The sequence below is a fragment of the Carya illinoinensis genome, chromosome 2 (genome assembly GCF_018687715.1).
Source record: "Carya illinoinensis cultivar Pawnee chromosome 2, C.illinoinensisPawnee_v1, whole genome shotgun sequence".
Taxonomy (NCBI): domain Eukaryota; kingdom Viridiplantae; phylum Streptophyta; class Magnoliopsida; order Fagales; family Juglandaceae; genus Carya; species Carya illinoinensis.
In genome coordinates, this window is record NC_056753.1 from 35,740,218 (window position 1) to 35,755,373 (window position 15,156).

Consider the following 15,156-nt stretch of genomic DNA (forward strand, 5'->3'; position numbering starts at 1 on the left):
AGAAAGGCTCGAAGCTCATTATTATGATATATCATTAGCTTGTGAGGCTATACTTGAGATTGGTATAACGCTAGAAATTCCTGCGTGGATGAACGAACATGCACCATGGTCTCTCTTTAAGCAAGGGGGTGCTGCTTCTGAAGCGGCTGCAAAGGTTTTCTGTATGTACTCTTAATATGAAATTGTTCACTCGATTTATTTTAACCTATAATTAAGAATATTAATATTGGTGTTAGGCTTTAAATCTGAAATGAATAACAGTTATGGTCATATTTAATTAACCTCAAAACAATATTATGAAAATCCCTTGCTGCTGATGATAATGAACACTGCAACATGGCTCTCTCGGTCTCTCTCACTCACGCACACACACAAGCACGTACTTGCAATACCTACAAGTGTAGCTAATGCATCACGTTCTCCCATGATTAGTTGTCAACTAAGCTTAAGATTTTGCATTGTAGAGTGAGACCAAGTGGGGTGGGCTAAAGGGTGGTCAGGTGATGGCTCCACCAAAACCAGTCTTTGAGAGGATTGAAAACCAAATGGAAGAGAAAAATGGGGGTGAAGCAGCTAAGAATTTAGTGAAAAACAAGCCCAGGTTACCTTAGGCTCAAGGGGTTTCGGAGGCTTAGGGAAAACGTATTTTCCCTTTTCCTTACTACAAGTTTCTTTATTCTTTATTTTTTTAATTTAATTGTCAATTGTAAGAGCCAAGAAAGCAGTGGACCCCATTATCTGACCACTATTATTAATAATTCGAAGAGCTAAAAGCGGAAAAAGGAAAAGGTATGAGCATTGAGCAAGACTTCAAACTCAATTAAAAACTTTCTGAATATCAGATCAAATACCGTCCGAAATGCAAAAATAGAGGTTCTTCAACAAACTACATTATAAAATGAGAGCCCAATACCGTTTTATTCTAAATTACGTAAATGGGAATGCAGAACAGATAAGCATCGGTACTGGGATGAAACCGGATGTCAAGAATTTCTCAAATAACCAGCTAGTAGATGCGCCTGCGGTCCAGCAGTTTTATGCTATATAATAATATATGGTTTCACTTCTTTGGGGGGACTCCAAGCCTAGTCCGGAAATCCTCCTCCATGAGGGGAAGACCATCACGCAACTTGATCTTTGGTTCCCATCCTAGCAGCTCCTTAGCCTTTGTGATATTCGGCTTTCGTTGGCGAGGATCATCTGGTGTGTTCTCCACCATTGCGATCTTCACATCAGGGTTGATAAGCTGTGCATGTAACAAGATAAAGCATTTAAGTTTCTATGTTAATGGTTCTTTTTTTTTTTTAAATTACAAATTTATATTAAAAAAAAAAAAAAAACTGACCTCCTTCACAGTCTCAGCTAGTTCAGTCATTGTAAATTCACCTGAGACACATAAAACCTCAGTTAACATCGACAACCGAAGAATTCTATAGTTGGAATAACACCTAATGGAAACGAGTGTATAAATAACCTGGGTTCCCTATATTGATCGGGCCAGAGTTCTCTCCTTCCATAAGACGAATAAGGCCATCAACCTTCAACATTTAACCATATAGACTTGTGAGTCAATAATCCAACGAGAACCTCATCAGTAATTGAATTAAAAAATCAGTAGTAAAACAATCCAAATACTAAGCTCTGGCATACCATATCAGACACGTAACAGAAACTTCTTGTTTGGGTTCCAGGCGCCTGAACAGTCAAGGGCTCACCACTGGACAACAATAGCGACAAAAATGAAATAAGTGTCAATTTATCTGACCTCAGGTAAACAACAATGCTGGAAAAGCTTAGGAAAATAATGGAAAACCAAAATGATCAGAGTGAACTGGCAAAGAGAGGGGAGGTAGGGGAATGGAGTAGCGAGAAAACTCAAAAACATGTTAGCAAGTTTTACAGCACTGTTAATACTCTTAGTGAAAGTACCGGATTGCTTGAGCTATAAAATTGCTGACAACACGCCCGTCATCGATATTCATTCGAGGCCCATATGTGTTAAAGATCCTAGCAATCCGAATCTCTGTCATTGGATCATTATGACTAGATAATGTAAGAGTTTAAACTATAATACTGCAAAACATAACCATCAAAAGTAAATTTTATGTAAACTCATAGCGGAGGGAAGAAGAAAAAAATGAGAATTATGTTTTTACCAATCCCATGCTGCCTATGATAATCAAACATCAAAGTTTCAGCAACTCGCTTTCCCTCATCATAGCAACTCCTCACTCCTGTACATTTATGCAACACATACCGACATACGTAAGACAATTGAGATATATATATATATTTTGTTGAGAAAAGTAAGAAACGTAAGACAACTGAGATGTGCTACCAAGAACTTAATTAATTTGATAACAAACCATGATAAATATGCAAACTCAACTAAATGGCCTTTAAAGAGGAGAGTTTCCTACAACATAGAGAGAAGCACCAAACAAATGCCTTAAAAGGACCAGATACACCATGATTAATAACTCATTGAGCAGAGTGCCAGGCATACCGATTGGGTTAACATTTCCCCAATAGCTTTCCTCCTGGGGATGCACAAGGGGATCTCCATACACCTCTGAGGTTGATGTAAGCAAAATCCTGCACGTCCATTGTCATTTCTTGAGTAAGACAAGAACGGGAATGGCCACATCAACAAGATAAAAGAGTAGTCTCGTACCTTGCTCCCACTCGCTTTGCAAGCCCCAGCATATTCAATGTACCAATCACATTTGTTTTAATAGTCTGCAAAGTATCACATTCTTACGATTTAGTTTATTGATATTCACAGTAGATTAGTACTCATTGATTGAATGGAAAAAAAAAAAAAAAAACCTTTCCAGAGAAACTGAAGAAAACAAAAAGGAACATAAAAGCTGGCGTGAGGAAGGGGTGGGAGCTCTAGCTGAAGAAAGTACAAATTCAAGGGTATTTTGCAACTTCTGTCCCTGGTTCCTCCCAGCCACTACACATTTCTGTCTCTTACGTTCGGAAATAAATAAGTACAGACATACCCACCTTCACAGCATTGTATTTGTAGAAGATTGGGGAAGCAGGGCAAGCAAGATGATATATTTGATCAACCTCTACTAGCAATGGCTCAGTGACATCTGTCCCAAAAATGAAACCAAGAATATGAGAAAACATGTTTTAGTATTGAGCGTTCACCACTTAACATAAGAGAAAACAAGAGTGAGCATACCATGACGAATAAGCTCAAATCTTGGATGACCAATCCACTTCTTTAGGTTGTCCTTTGAGCCAGTGAAGTAGTTATCCGCAACAATCACCTGAGTACATTTGGAAAGAAAACTAATCGGCAACACAAGAAAGAGAAATGCAAATCATAAAACTTCACCCACAAATACAGACACACACACAAATAAAATTGCTTAGATCAAAATATGGTTTGATTTCAAGCACTCATGCAATCCATATGGTGAGCACTGAACAGACGCTCAGGTACTGAAGGGATATATCTTAATGAGTTAAAACGACAAGCATAGAAATAATTCAAAACATTTAGCCACTAAGAATGCTTACCTCATTCTTTTCATTTTCCATTAACTTGTCCACAAGGTGAGAGCCAATGAATCCAGCTCCTCCGGTGACCAAAATTCTCAAATTGGACTGCCATCAAACGAGAGAACATGTTTAAGACCATATAACAATGAGACATGATTATAGCCAAATTCGTTTCAGATCGTACCGAGAAACAAATGAATAACATAAAATATGTTTAAAAGATTGCCGTTATTACCTGAAAGAATTTAGAATTTCTAAGAGGAGATGGGGTTGGCGGTGGTTTTGAAGCCGCATGGTTGTCTCCATTTGAAGCTTCCTTCGCCATTACTGCCAGTTTCTTCTTGAATTCCTGAGCCTCAAAACACTCAAAACTCTCAATTAACTGTCAAATTCACAAAAAGCCACAAACTATCCACCCATTTAAATCTCATCAAACAAAAAACTCAAATCCCATAACAAATTCACGTACCTAGAGAATTAAAACTACATCACGAATAAATAAATAAAGAAAATCACATCACCTGTTTTATGTTTAAATTATTTCAAGAGACACTCATGTGTGTTACTGAGAGATGGGAAGCTTTATATAAAGAGAGGAATGGCATCGAACGGAAATTTTAGACTAACAATAATAATATGACCAGCTAGACAAAATGCACCCACCGAAGAGAGAGGGAAAATGGAGAATTCTTCAAGAGCACGAAAGAAAGAGGAAAATAGAAGAAAGCTCCCCACCAACGAGACCAGAGCTCACACCTAACGACTTTCAGATCTGAATCTCGCTCTCTAAATGCCGAAACAGACAGGCAAACAAAAAAAACCCAAACAACTAAAAACAGCCACTACAGCTAAATGTAGATTACGATTACTTAACTATGAGAGATCGAAATCTTAGGCTGTTTCTTCTTTATCGATGGAGAGAGAGATTCGACACAGGATGTGTGATATTAGTTCCTATATATAGTCTACGCATACTGAGCCGCGAGTGTGTCAGTTATAACTGAACGTCGCGATGCATATCGAACATCAAATTTAACGGGGTACTAGGAATTCTCCGGTCCGGTTCGTACTTTTATCTTTCGTTATGTGCCATGTCATCGGATGTCTGTTTCACGTGCATCTCTTCACTACTTCGCTACCTAACGAAAAATGGCTATATATTTCGCTGAGAATATGGCTCTTTGAGGTTCGATGTGTGGCGGGTCAATGGATATTGCACAAGGAATTTTAAGTTAAAGTGAGTGAGCTGTAACCATATGATTGGCTGAGTTTGGTCATCCTTCGTAGACTCCGATCTGTAATAGAGGTTCTAGAATTACCCCTAGCGTAGGGGAATTATCAAATAGGCAAATGCATTAAAGGTCCACGCGGGTCTACGGATCGTAGTTATCCGGTGCGTTGGAATAGATACTCATAATGGTTGACTTTACTGGTTATAGCGGCCATATTACCTGTCGTGTATTAATATCTTTTTTGTAATAGCTTATTTTATGTTTTATCCTATGCAGAATGTTCAATTCATAATGAGATTACTAAATTGGTGTGACATGTCAAAGAGGTCGAGATTTTTCAAGATAATACCAAATCAATAATTATATTTAATTATTATTTGATTTGATTTTATAATTATCAAATTAAGTATTTCTAACTATCAATATTTTATATTCAATCATAATTAAAAATTATAAATTCTTACACTCTCTTTTCCATTTATACTTTATTTAAATTTCTATGATAACGCCACGATTTTATAGCTGTCCAAGAACATAGATAATCCATTGTCGACTAAGTCTTTTGGTCTATGTTTAGCCCTCTGTATCAACCTATTGTTATTTGTAGTAAACGCTCGAGTTTGAGAAGATATTGAAGATAATATCATATCAATAAATTAATTTAATTATTATCTTGATTTTATTTCCATAATCATCAAATCTTTATCAAATTAAGATAAAAATCTTTATCCATTATTCTTCCTTCTTTATCTAAATTTCTATTATATTTTATTTCCTATTACATATAATTTATAATTGCGGTCTACAACCTCACTAGTAATGCTTATCGGTAAATTGGTTTATCTTAAATTGGGTTAGCCTATGCATGTAGAGCGAGGCTTTGCTCGTAATACATTCCAAATAGTTTCACATTTCTACCATCTAATTAAACAGTCAATGTGGATGTGTGGATTAGAGATAAAATTTAATTAAGATGAGGAAAATCATTTTTTTAATCTTATTAAAACGAGTTTTTTGCTTTAAAATAATAACTTGAGCCCATCATATTAGGTTGAGGCCGAGTTTAAGCTGCTGACTATCACTTGGTATCACCACTTTACGTACTTAGAAATAACATATAGATTTCAAAATGTTGTTGCATGCTGCACCATTTCGATTTATCGCTTGTAATCTCTTTTTGAATTTTTTTTTTTTATGCCACATTACCTTTTATTTTATGTCCACTCTCCTATTTTTTTCCTGACACTCTGACACACTTTTACTTTCTCAATTTTTTATCACTCATTCCTTCTATTTTGCTTCCCTTTTGATAAGACTCTTAACCTTATATAATCATGGGACTTGAAAAGTCATTTTGAGTCTGCTATATTTTATCTCCTCTAATCAATAAATAGATTTTTACTTTTGTTGCTAATAGCAACGTGCAGTGGGTTACCAGTCGTTTTCGTTTTGGGCCTAGTTTTATTTATTTCGAAAACATAAAAACGTGAATGCGAAGGTCTTTTGGAGGAAGTTTTTATCTATTAGTATTCTTCTTAAGTGACCAGCATAGTCACACAGTGGCTGTAGTTTAGTGGTAAGAATTCCACGTTGTGGCCGTGGAGACCTGGGCTCGAATCCCAGCAGCCACATCTTTTTTCTTTTAATGCTTTTTCCGCTCTCTTCACTCCTTGGACAAGGGAGAGAAAATGATTTTAGGTTTTAAGGCTGAATTGTTACCACCCTCCTTTTTAGAAATATGCATTGGCAAGTAAGATAAAAAGGAAGAGTATCCCAACATAAATGGATTGAAAAAAGACTGAAAAGGTACAGAGATCTTACTGAAAGTAAAGAATTTGGAAAACCAGTTTCACTGGACATCAGCACGTGGAGCAGAAAACGCAGTATTAACTATAGACAGAGACAGTTACTAGCAAGGAAGATGAATGTGAAGCAATAGTAGCGTAGAAAAAAAGGGGCATTTCCAAATTCCAACGCTACTGGAGACAGTTCAGTTCTCTTTCTTTACTTCCCTGAAGTCCAAGGAAAGGTTTAAGAAGTAAGAGGCCGTTGAAGTGATCGGCCTGGCCCAAAAAAGAGGATCATGATGGATGATGGACTTCGGCCCAAAAAAAGAAAGAAAACTATTAATTGGGGGGCATTCCGAGAATTGAACTCGGGACCTCTCGCACCCTAAGCGAGAATCATACCACTAGACCAAATGCCCACTATGCCTCTTTCAATCTAATATCCAATACTAGCCTAAACTAAAAAGAAATTAGAGATTCAGCCACAAGCGTAACAGAAGTCCGAAACAGCCAACCAACTTTTACTAGAAAAAGGGCCTAGATCACGACTAGAATATAATCAATAGCCTAGCAAAAAGATATATAATAATCCAAACAAAAAAATTCGTATTAAAAGTAACAAAAGCATCATTGTGAGTTGTCTCACTGGGAGTACGCACGCAGTGAACCAAGCATCATCATTAACATGCAGATGCTGTCATATAGATGGTAGGTGACCTCCCTCTCTGGTAACTTCTTCACATCGACAAATAAAATTACAAACTGTGAAAATTGAAAAACGCTTGCTAGCTAAAACCGATTTGATTCATTTTTCTTAAAGAGCTAGCAGGGGTACTGCAGAATTGCACCCACATGATAAGGCGGGCAGCCGATGTATGTTATTTCTGGCAAGCTACAGTACTACATATATACTCTGCTCGCAATAGTCAGTTATATGTATTTGTTGATCTCCAAATCAAGCAGTTTGCATTATCATGAGGACGCTAGCTATTAGCCTAGCTAGCTATATATACTACGTACGTACCAATTAGGACAAAAATCTATTTCATGATTGGCGAATCCCAACATGTCATGAACCGAAAGCTGTAGTTAAGAATCTTTGTGTTGGGCGCTTTGGAGGACAACAGCGTTAATGATGGCTCTATTATAAGGTGATGACCGAGACCGAAGAGAGGTCAACGGATGGTCACATGAAGATCAATTTATTAACATCATTTCAAGCGTCGTTAATTCAAAATTATTATAGCATTGGATTCCCGGACACCTTTAGCATGCCTTTCCATAATTTCAAACAAGCTATGATGAGGTGACAAATGATCAGGTCATATCTATATATAGTACTTCTCGAGCCTATATAAACCACCACACACCCTAAATACCACACTTACTTCCACCATGCATATAAAGCATCTCTTGCCAAGGATGAAGAGAAAAGAGGTCCGAATATGTCTTTTATTGGCCTTCATCTTCATTACTAGTGGATGCTATTATTTCACAGCTATGAGGATTCGAAGTGCAGAATCAGCTGGTAATTATTCTCTACAGTACTGGCCTTGCTAGCTAACATCTACCATAATATTGCATGCTAATTAAACTGAGATCTTAATATTGAAGTAGAAACAAATAGATGCTTAATTTTCTTTGATGCTTCCCTAGTTGATTTCATGTTCAAACCTGCAAAAGCAAGAGAAAGCCCAGCCACAGGATTCAAGACAGCTACTTGGGTAAGTGGTTTTAATTATTATTTCCAATGACATTTAGTTGTCACGTACTTGGTCTTTCGTTTTATGACAATGATTGTTCTTTCGTTAAAAGAACAAATCAGGAATGCAGAGTAATCGTAAGGTTCCTTCAGCACCTAATCCAATTGGTAATCGGCACCCACCATCCCGGCATAATTGATCCGAAGAGGTGTTTATCATGATCAGCAAGCAAAAAAAATATGGCGAAGATGCATTTTCGTAAGTAGATGATCAGTGGGTTAGATATTATGTAAAACTTCTGTACGTTCACCGTGTCATGCTAATTGAAGGCCGGCCGGTCGATGTTTGCTATTCGGAACGTCATTCATATAAACAGCTAGGCCTTAATATTATGGCTACCGTACGTAATACTAACAGCCTGAGATGTTTTTGCATATATACTTGAAGCTCCTCAAAACTGTCACATATGCTACAAAATTTTCGTTTGGAATATGAGGTACAAGCATCAGTTTGCAGGAAAATAAGGCATACATACATACATATATACATATATATATATATATATATATATATGTATTCTAAAATATAGAGAATCAACTATCCTAACTTGTAAGAAAAAAAAAAGGGGGTGGTTTCCAATCAAAGACAAACTTCTAAAAACTCCCAAAAATATTATTCTGACAAAAAGATCTGCATTTGAAAAACGGTGCCTAGCTAGTAGTTTGTCATTGCATACAACTTTCCTATTGCCCCGGCCAAAAAAGGAAGAAAGAAAGAAAAGGAACATATACGGCAGTCAAATCGAAACATGATCGTGATTTAGTCTTTCAAAATATCCAGCAAGATCTTGAAATTCATCACCCAATTAATGTGAAACAAAATTTTTGAATGAAGCGGATCCGTTGCAATTAATGGGTATATATGGAAATTTAAATGGACGTGTTTTGTTCAAAAACTGTACTCTATGATTTCCATCTCAAAATAATAATTGTACTGCGAGAAGAACAAAAATTTTCAGTACTGTACAGTAATAGCTAATTGTATAGAAATAATTATAGCCTTATTATTATTTTATCACTTTTTTTAATTTTTTAATTTTTATAAAATTTTCTTTAAATTAATGATTAAGATAATGATTATTAATAAAATTATATATTTTTTAAATTTTTTCTTAATGATTAAATATATTAAAAAAATACTTAAAAAAAAACATTACAAGTGATAAAGTGGTGGTAGAATATATAGTTGTAACTCTATTATTACCCAATTTTATAGATAAATAATACTCACAATTATAAATGTGCAGTATCGCATAATTATTTTAAAAAAATTGAATAAATATTAGACTTATATTAAAAAAAAATTAATTTTTTAATATATAATAGTCTTACCCTTTTCTAAAATAATTGTATAATATTTACATATTTCAGGAGATCACTACTTAAAACTGAAGAGACACCGGCTTGTGTTGGGTTGTAGCCTTCCGCGCGACCCAAAAGAAATATAGAAATTACTTGCATCCGACAGCTAGCATGCATGGGTGATGGATGTCAACGTACAATGTCTTCATATGTAACCGTAAAAATTAATATGCTACGCATAAGACAATTACAATCTTGCAATCACCGTCGCAGCTATGTTGTTTGATAGGCCAGGCCTCGTACGTCTTGGCATTCTTAAGTCTCTAAACCATTGCTAGCCGATTAATCTCTCTCTCTCTCTCTCTCTCTCTCTCTCTCTCTCTCTCTCTCTCTCTCTCTCTCTCTCTCTCTCTCTCTCTCTCTCTCATGGCGGACGGCGGTATTTTTACTCTCACCTACGAGAATTTCCGCGTCATCCTATTTGTCGTCGGATCAGCTGCCGTCGTGATCACCCTTTACCAGTGTATAGCTATGTGTTTTTGCAACCGCCATACGGCCAAATCAGCACACGACATGCAAGACAGCGTTCAGTGCCTGAGACAACGACGGAGATCACATCAACTAGCATCGACACTTCCATGGCCCAACTCATTCCGGCCCACAAGTGTCAAAAAAGCGTGAGCTCGGTGGGCGAAGATGGCACTTGTGCCGTGTGCTTGTGCGAATTTGAAGACGATGAGGAATTGACCTTGCCAGCTTGCAGGCACTCATTTCACGTCCCATGCATCGATATGTGGCTCTACTCCCACTCAACTTGCCCCATTTGCCGATCGAAAGCTACGCCTCAGCCGCCGACATTTCATCTCGCTGAAGATTTAGGTTCCGGTGAGTCGCCGGAGGCTCATCCTGTTGCACCTCCGGCCGCCCAGAAATCACACCCACAATAGATAGAGACAATATTTAAGTGGTTCGGCAACTGCCTACGTCCACTGAAGCGGAAATTCGATTTTTCAATATGTTTGTACAATTTTACAAACACTCACAACATCTCTCTATCTCTCTCAAATGGCCTCCGTTCTGGGTTTCCCCAGAATCCATTTTCGCGCTCAGCCCTCTGCCCGATCTCTCACCTCAATGAGGATAAATTTTCTGCAACTGAACTCTCTCCTATTTATAGGAGGAGTTCTCCTCAAACGGTTGCTAAATTCGGTGCAGTAAATTGCTGCTAAAATTATGTGAGGGTTGTCTGTGGGAGGCGCCTAACATTGTCAAGGGAGAATGGGTGGCCTAATAAGCCAAAGCACCTTACGGTGCATGTGCAAATTAGACCACTTGGGTGGCTCTCAACAATCACCCCCTCCACCCAAGTGTGCCATACCAAGCTGCTTGTAAACTGATTCATTCTTCAAATGAATTCACATCTTTCTTGGAATGCTTGTCAGCCATGAGAGATCCGCTATCACATGCATCTTCAGGTACGTCTTCAAATGGATATCCAGATGCCTCTCCAAATGCATCTTCAAATACATCAGCATCATCTACATCCACGGAGCTTGCAAGGGATTTTCTTCAGAGGAGATTTACCAGTGCTCAATTGCACAATCTCAACTCTCTAGGATTCTTCTTTTGCTCGAGTCCATGAGTCCGCACTCATGTACACCTTGAGCAAACTGAGCTTCGCTCTAGGCTCATTCGAGCGAACAATCTGCTTCGCTCTAGCCACATCCGAGTGAACACCTTGAGCAAACTGAGCTTCGCTCTAGGCTCATCCGAGCGAACAATCTGCTTCGCTCTAGCCACATCCGAGCAAACAATCTGCTTGGTGCCTTACAGCTTTCAAACCAGGCTCCATAATCCTACTATCACACCAATCTCCAACTTGGAGACTGGTTCTCAACATGCCGAGCTCTATCTCCAGCATGATCCCTTATACAATTTTACAGCTCATGTCTTCAACTTAGAAGACTAACTAAAGTGATGCATAACTTTAGTTCATCACGTACAATGCCCTTAATCAACACATCTACATAGGGCAACACATCTCCCACTGCACTGGGAATCAATGGTCTCGCAGAGACCTTGACACATATCAGAGAACCTGTTGCTGAGGTCTCATCTCTGATCTGGGTGACTGACCCTTCATCCTGCTGCTATCTTCAGTCTCACGTGTCCATCTTGTGTGCAGTCTCCGACTTGCATAATCTCCCTTCTTGCAAGATTTTTCTTCATACCGTAATTCACTACCTTCATTCAGCAAGATACATTTTAAGGTAGTAACCACCATGGAGGTCTAATCGTCTTGGCAATTCTTTAGGTGTAGATATCCCTGGAACATCTGACGTTTTGTTCCCATCTCTCACACATGTACTTCATGTCGTGGTCTAGGGAGATTTCTTTAGAAAAGTAAAACTGGGTTCCTTTTACTTTCTCATCTAATTCACACGACAATTACCACGAGCCAAGACCAATTAATCATTCGTGACCTTCCAACACCAAATGCTATTGGCAACAATAGCAACAATCTCCACCTTGTGACTTTGACTAGTTCCACAGTCAAGCTCCACCTCAATGAAGATCTTCATAGTTCCCGCTATCATGCTTCACCATAAAAGCATATCCACTCAGAATAAACTAATTCCAAGCATTTCACTTCGGCCCATGTCGAAAATAACCATGCTGAAAACTATGGTGTAACTTCCATGTTTGGCTCTCCTGGAAGTTCATCAGCTATCGACATGAATTTCCACCACACACCTTGCATTAATGCCAAACCAATGTCTGTGTGTAAACTTGTGGACTTGCTAATATTAACACATCCTCTATCATGGCAACTCTGGGAATTAGCGGCATGTCATGAGGATATACATGTCTCTTTTTTTTTTTTTCATGGAGAGAGACACAACATTAGCATCAATATCAGTATCTCCATTTACTGACTTGGAGCCACTTCCCGAAACTGCTCCTTGTACTAGCCGTTTCACCAATCGCTAGTATCACTGTTGACTTCAGGGATTGATTTGCCCTTCAACGCCTTTGAGAAAACACTACTGAATGACTGTTGTCTTCAAGCTGTCTTTAACAGCATTGTGCACTGCAAGAAATGCAACGCCATGTATTTCTTCAGTCACCATATTCACAGCATCATTCTCAATTTTCTCCTGATTTTAGCAGTCTCTTGTGGCCTGTCTTGCCACAATTTCTAGCGAGTCATCTGTTGTCCAGATCTTAACTTGCCTCTGTCCTTACAATCAACATTCAGGACCAACAACTCGAGATCTTGGCAGAATCTCTTCTGCGCACCTCCTCACCTAGGATAAGATCTCTTACATTAAGAAACTTCAACTTCAACTTCTTTGCAGAATTACTCATAGCCATTCCCATGACCTCCCAACATTTTGACCACAACGCCAAATGCTATTAGATAACAATAGTACATTCTGCCTTTTCTGAAATTGAACTGTTTCTTCATGACATTGCTTTAATGAATTTACCGTAGAAATGAATAGTACCTCACTAAGACAGTTCCCAGGAAAGATTGGAGGGTCACAATGGACACACTTAAAATTTCCAATCTCCTAGACAGAACCTCCTTAGACTGTACGTATCCACACTACCACACCAAAGCTTCATCTGCACTTTGTTATTTGCAACTGGCTTTTCAAAGAAAGCCACAACGAGATCCGATGCGGTTCTCCTCTTAATAACAATATGCTCCATGAGTTGTATGACTGCCAAAACCTGCTGATATAACAAGTTAATCAGCATCGTCCAATGATCTGAAATTTGCTCCATCAAATTTCACGATCCCAACTGGCTTAAATTAAGCCCAAAACCAATGAGTCCATCATGACTCCAACTGGCTACGATCAAGCCCACAACTGATCTGCAACACGTGGACGGTTCAGATCAAATGTACCGATGGCGAATCTCAACATTCCCACCGTACCGATGAGTCTGGAATGATCCAAATAATTTGCCACCACTATTTGATCATCGCGATGGAACTCCAACTGGCATAGATCTAGCCCAAAATGATCTGCAACACATCGACAGTTCAGATCAACAGTACCGATGGCGAATCTCAACATTTCCACCGTACGGATGAGTCCGAAATAATCCAAATAGTTGGAAAGCACTATTTGATTGTTGAAATCGGACTCCGGATGGCTTAGATCTAGCCCAACAAAGATCTGAAAATCGGACGGTCCAGATCTCTCTGGCGCGTGTACCACACCCGCCGCAGTAGGGCGTCTGAGGCGCGTCTGGCGCGTGTCCAACACGCGCCAGAGTACTCCGAGTGCGCGTGGGGGCGCGTGAGCGCGTGCCCTGCACGCGTCTTCAACCCCAGCCGCGCGTGAGAGCGCGTGGACGCGTGTCCCTCACGCGTCTTCATCATCTGCCGCGCGTGGGGCGCGTGAGGCCGTGTGTTCCACGCGTCTTCTTCCTCCAGCCGCGCGTGGGGGCGCGTGGCGTGTGTATCCCACTTCTTCTTCTTCCTCCAATGCGACTGAGGCGCGTGCATCGCACTCTCCGACTTCCAGGGGTGCGTACGGGCTCCTCCGACATCCGTTTTCGACACCGTTTGCGGCTACGGATCCGTCTTGATGAGAGGAACATTGTGGTGTGATCAAAAGTTAATTTTTATCAACTGTAATTTTCTGGGTAGCACGAACCGAAGCTCTGATACCATTTGTTGCGCCTCCGGCCGCCCAGAAATCACACCTACAATAGATAGAGACAATATTTAAGTGGTTCGGCAACTGCCTACGTCCACTGAAGCGGAAATTCGATTTTTCAATATGTTTGTACAATTTTACAAACACTCACAACATCTCTCTATCTCTCTCAAATGGCCTCCGTTCTGGGTTTCCCCAGAATCCATTTTCGCGCTCAGCCCTCTGCCCGATCTCTCACCTCAGTGAGGATAAATTTTCTGCAACTGAACTCTCTCCTATTTATAGGAGGAGTTCTCCTCAAACGGTTACTAAATTCGGTGCAGTAAATTACTGCTAAAATTATGTGAGGGTTGTCTGTAAGAGGCACCTAACATTGTCAAGGGAGAATGGGTGGCCTAATAAGCCAAAGCACCTTACGGTGCATGTGCAAATTAGACCACTTGGGTGGCTCTCAACACATCCAAGCACTTTACAAGATATCGTCGTGCAACCTACACGGGCATGATGGTGAAAGGTTGTCTTGCCAAAATCTTTGTATAAAGATTACTCCTAAGAATCACCTAATTGCCTGTCGTGTTTTCAAGTACATACATTTTGTCTTGGCCGGCTGGAACGGATATCCCCCATTTTTTGTTCCTCTTTTTTTCTTGTATTTTTTAGTTACGTGTCGATGGGAGGTTGTTTCCGTGTGAAGAGAAATGTCTATACAACAGGACACCATCTGCTCTTTAAATTTTAATTAAGGAAAGTTTCAAGCATTGTTTTTAATTTACTGGGCCTAGCCTTATAGGTCGTCATATAGTGTGGGCCAGTTATATAAAGTCTGCCAGAATCTTGGGCATCGTCAAAATGCAAAAACATTCTCAGCTTCGACCCCC

The 15,156-nt window shown here is 39.3% G+C and overlaps 2 protein-coding genes and 2 non-coding genes across 8 annotated transcripts; 2 read left to right on the forward strand and 2 right to left on the reverse strand.

Moving 5' to 3' along the window:
* Nucleotides 1–798: 798 nt before the first annotated feature.
* LOC122301392 (UDP-glucuronic acid decarboxylase 6-like) lies at nucleotides 799–4,520 on the reverse strand. 5 transcript variants are annotated; one of them, XM_043112710.1, is made up of 13 exons: nucleotides 4,394–4,520; nucleotides 3,755–3,868; nucleotides 3,538–3,624; nucleotides 3,197–3,284; nucleotides 3,013–3,104; nucleotides 2,675–2,739; nucleotides 2,507–2,595; nucleotides 2,157–2,234; nucleotides 1,930–2,023; nucleotides 1,651–1,717; nucleotides 1,475–1,538; nucleotides 1,346–1,386; nucleotides 799–1,246 (listed from the first exon to the last, which is right to left on the reverse strand). In XM_043112710.1, exons 2-13 carry the CDS (start codon nucleotides 3,842–3,844, stop codon nucleotides 1,061–1,063), a joined length of 1,041 nt encoding a protein of 346 aa, XP_042968644.1. In that variant the 5' UTR covers nucleotides 3,845–3,868; nucleotides 4,394–4,520; the 3' UTR covers nucleotides 799–1,060. The 5 variants fall into 5 exon arrangements, with proteins under 5 accessions (XP_042968644.1, XP_042968646.1, XP_042968641.1 ...); XM_043112712.1 differs by lacking the exon at nucleotides 4,394–4,520 and adding an exon at nucleotides 4,183–4,341; XM_043112707.1 differs by lacking the exon at nucleotides 4,394–4,520 and adding an exon at nucleotides 4,041–4,183.
* A 1,790-nt stretch (nucleotides 4,521–6,310) lies between these two features.
* Nucleotides 6,311–6,382, forward strand: TRNAH-GUG. Its single transcript has one exon. It is a non-coding gene; the product is annotated as a tRNA-His (tRNA).
* Nucleotides 6,383–6,885: 503 nt separating this feature from the next.
* Nucleotides 6,886–6,957, reverse strand: TRNAP-AGG. The gene has a single exon. It is a non-coding gene; the product is annotated as a tRNA-Pro (tRNA).
* A 949-nt stretch (nucleotides 6,958–7,906) lies between these two features.
* Nucleotides 7,907–8,677, forward strand: LOC122295540 (CLAVATA3/ESR (CLE)-related protein 46-like). Its single transcript, XM_043104590.1, has 3 exons — nucleotides 7,907–8,066; nucleotides 8,195–8,262; nucleotides 8,354–8,677. The coding sequence occupies exons 1-3, from the start codon at nucleotides 7,934–7,936 to the stop codon at nucleotides 8,438–8,440; spliced, it is 288 nt and encodes a 95-aa protein (XP_042960524.1). The 5' UTR covers nucleotides 7,907–7,933; the 3' UTR covers nucleotides 8,441–8,677.
* The last annotated feature ends 6,479 nt before the right edge of the window (nucleotides 8,678–15,156 follow it).